General features: G+C 38.4%; 1 protein-coding gene across 3 annotated transcripts in view; it reads right to left on the reverse strand.

Annotated features, from left to right (window-relative positions):
- Positions 1-1,541: 1,541 nt before the first annotated feature.
- Positions 1,542-3,566, reverse strand: part of plcg2 (phospholipase C, gamma 2) — a 53,101-nt gene continuing 51,076 nt past the window's right edge. For all 3 annotated transcript variants that reach the window (XR_002167651.1, XM_019865275.1, XM_019865277.1), the window contains exon 33: positions 1,542-2,439. Coding sequence is in view for 2 of the 3 variants with exons in the window: in XM_019865275.1 (XP_019720834.1) it covers positions 2,397-2,439 (43 nt within the window). In the remaining variant the exon portion in view is untranslated. The remainder of the gene's footprint in view (positions 2,440-3,566) is intronic.

Genomic DNA, 3,566 nt, shown 5'->3' on the forward strand with positions numbered 1-3,566 from the left:
TAATGGGTGTGGGCAGTATTTGCACATTTCACAACAGTTTCAGTCGAGGAGACTTTCAATGAGAACACACAGTTCATTCCTGAGGTGATCAGACGGCTCCTGCTGGAGGTCGGTGGTCCGCGAACAAAGCTGTGAATGTCCCTCACATTGTGTCCTGGGGTTGATGTTATCTTCACACAAGGAACAGATAATGGGATCAGAAGCCAGTAACAAAAGGATGTTGACTTAAAAGCCAGAACAGGAGCAGGCTGAGCTCTCCCGGTCTGACAAGTCTCCCATTATCAACCTACCCCATTGTAAATGAGGTATTTGCGAGGTCTCACTCTGGAACAAAGGTTTTAGAGTTACACTGAGAGTAAATATGGGATAACAGAATTACATTTATTCCAACAGACACCCTGAACCGGTTGCCAGTCAATCGCAGGGCACACAGAGATGAACAACCATCCATGCTCACACCCACACCTAGGGACAATTTAGAGTGTTCCATTAACCTGCCATGCATGCTTTTGGAATGTGAGAGGAAGCCAGAGTACCTGGAGAAAATTCACACAGGCACAGGGAGAACATGCAAATTCCACACGGGAAAGCCGCAGCCGGAATCAAACCCTGGATGGATTATCCAGTGCTGTTCAATAATTTTCCTCACCAATATGCTCAGAAAACAGTAACGACCGACAATAGCTAATGTTCGATTTTCAACATTTGTGATTGCAAAATCCTTTTATGCGCAAATAGAGGTCGTCTGATTCACGCATTCCTGGAACGTTAGCCAATTCAAAATTAACTTGAAAACTGCACATTTGCTGGACTTCACAGAAAGTTGAAAATAGTTGAGTTTATATTACATGGTCCCACAGTCATTCACCACAATAGAAAGGACATGAAGGGTTTGCTGTGGTAATGTAGTCAGCTATTAAGCTAGTCATATTTATCATTGTAGTTGCCATAGTGTGTGTGTGTGTGTGTGTGTGTGTGTGTGTGTGTGTGTGTGTGTGTGTGTGCTATGCTATGTTCGTCATCTCAAGTACATCACACATGGTAATATAAGAGCAGTAGGAACACCAATGATAATTTTGTTGTGTTCCTTTTCGCATTCTAAAAACTGGTAAAGATTTGTCAAAATTAGTTATTATTATTATTATTATTATTATCATATATATAATGCACCAGGAATGAGTAAAACATCCAAAATTTGCCACAAACCTTTCTGAGGAGATCCTGTGGTGGCACTACGTTCCTAGTTGTAAAGTTCTTGTGGTGAAAAAGAAGTTTCTTATTCCAAGTGGCCAGACAGCAATCTCCTACTATTCAGATGGTGTCGACCCCAAACGCTGAAGTGAATGGCGACAAAAGTAATCAATACCTCAAACTTTAAAGTGTTTATAATTTCCAACCCATCTTCTTACAACGCTGCTAAAAATAAATGGCTTGCAGATGATTTTATTTTGAAAAACCAAAAAAAAAAAAAAGTGTGCATAAATCTCACCTTTGCAAACTGCAAAAATAGCAATCGTCAAGCAATCATGAAACCCCCACTCTTTGATATCTCGAGATTTTTAATGGCCACTCGGCAGAGCAAAAACATACAAATGCAGCAGACTCCACAACCCAGGCTAAATGTTACTCCTTCCAAATATCTGAGTTTCTCCTTTGAGATGTACAGTCTCACTTCCACATAATACTTTGACACTAGTTACTACTTTTTCATATTAGGCAGGGCTTCGGCACCATCTTGTGGCATCTTAGTTTTTACAGAGACAGTGCAAAAAAAAAAAAAAAAAAAAAAAAAAGTACAATTTTGCGCAAATAGCCCAAGATAGGCTTGACAGTAAAAAACACAAATCCATGAATTTATGAAGAGTGAACCACAAAGAGATAGGGGGTCACTGTACAGTATATTGAATATTTCTACATTTTGCAAATAAAGGCAATTTACAGGTACTTTTTACAATGGCGGTTGAATAACTGAGTGAAAGTGTGTCGACATGTTTGTCCATTAAAACTAAATCTCCAGCCTGTTGTCAGTGACATGCTTCTGCCAAAATGCACGCACCCGAGCAACAATGACAGCAAGGATGACAACAAATGCATCTTCTTTCAGTGACTTTTTGCAGGATGAGCATGATTTTCTGGTTTTACACATCAATGACACCAGCTCACGATGAAACAAACAAAAAAAAAAAAAGAAGGAATGAGAACCTAACAACTAGTTCATGACACCAGTGACAGTGTGTCTGAATTGGTGGGCTTTTGAAAGTCAAGACAAGTTTTGAAAGTAAAGACGAGAGGCAAAAAAAAAAAGAAAAAAGATTGACATTTTGTGGGACTTGATTCATTTTGTCAGTGTTTCTCCGTAAGTCATGCAGCAAGAGGATGTGAGGTTCGCTGCCTCCTCAGGAATAGAATGTACTGCTTTTTAGCTTCTTTTGTTTTGCTCTAGGAGAGAAAAAAATAAAATAAAATAGGGATTTAAACACATAGAAATGAGATGATGACGACGATCTGTTAACCATCCGCGGTGCTGTGAAAAAAATATTTGCCTCATCACTGTTCAAGGATTGAACTTTCTTTGCAGAGCAGTTTTACTAATCAGTGACTTCAGATGAAGAGCAACTTCCCATCAACCCAATTCCAATGAAATTAGGACGTTGTGTTCAACATAAATGAAAGCAGAGTACAATGATTTGAAAAATCATGTTCAACCTATATTTAATTGCATACACTACAAAGACAAGATCTGGAATGTCCGACTCCGGAGGAGTAGTGCCTCACTAGTCAAGAGCCTCGCTGCATGGTGTGCATGGTGTCAGAGATGAAAGTCCTCCGGATTTTCCCGGAATTCCGGGTTTTTCAAATTTTTATGGAAATTTCTCCAGAGAATTGAGGAAAATTTGCATAAAATTAATCCGGATATTAGTTGACAACATTGAACGAAGACGCATTTGAGTTCGTTGTATTGCTTTTACGAGCGTAGCCATATTGAGGCACTTACCCAATGGGAAACCACGATAACTAATTTGGGGTTCTGTAAACGTTCATCATGGGAACCCATTTTTCTATTTTGACTGATATTGATCATCAAGAATTCTGAAACTCAAAAGTATAATGTTTCATGGGTAAATGTTTGAAAACTATGCATTAAGACTGAACATTACATCAGCAGCTGTGTACTCCAGGTTTATTCCAAAAAATAAATGGATCAAAAACTGGTGTACTTATGTGGCATCATCAGAGTATTTTTTCCAATCTCACACTGCAAAGATTAATTGACTGGTAATCATTAATACAGGTAAGTGTTGATGTGGCTTGACATCCTCTTCCCAAGACGATGCACTTGTAATTCTCTGAGTACTACTATTATTACCACTCCCACTAATACTACATTAATTAATTTAATACCTTCAACTTCAAAATAATAATAAAAAATAATTAAATCAACCATGATTGATGACGTGTGTTAAATTCTTTCGTCAAATTAATCGTAGATTACACATGCATCGTCTTGGGAAGAGGATGTCAAGCCGCATCAACACTTACCTGTATTAATGATGACCAGTCAATTA

Source organism: Hippocampus comes, unplaced genomic scaffold (assembly GCF_001891065.2).
Source record: "Hippocampus comes isolate QL1 unplaced genomic scaffold, H_comes_QL1_v1.1 scaffold180, whole genome shotgun sequence".
In the NCBI taxonomy this organism is placed as follows: Eukaryota; Metazoa; Chordata; class Actinopteri; order Syngnathiformes; family Syngnathidae; genus Hippocampus; species Hippocampus comes.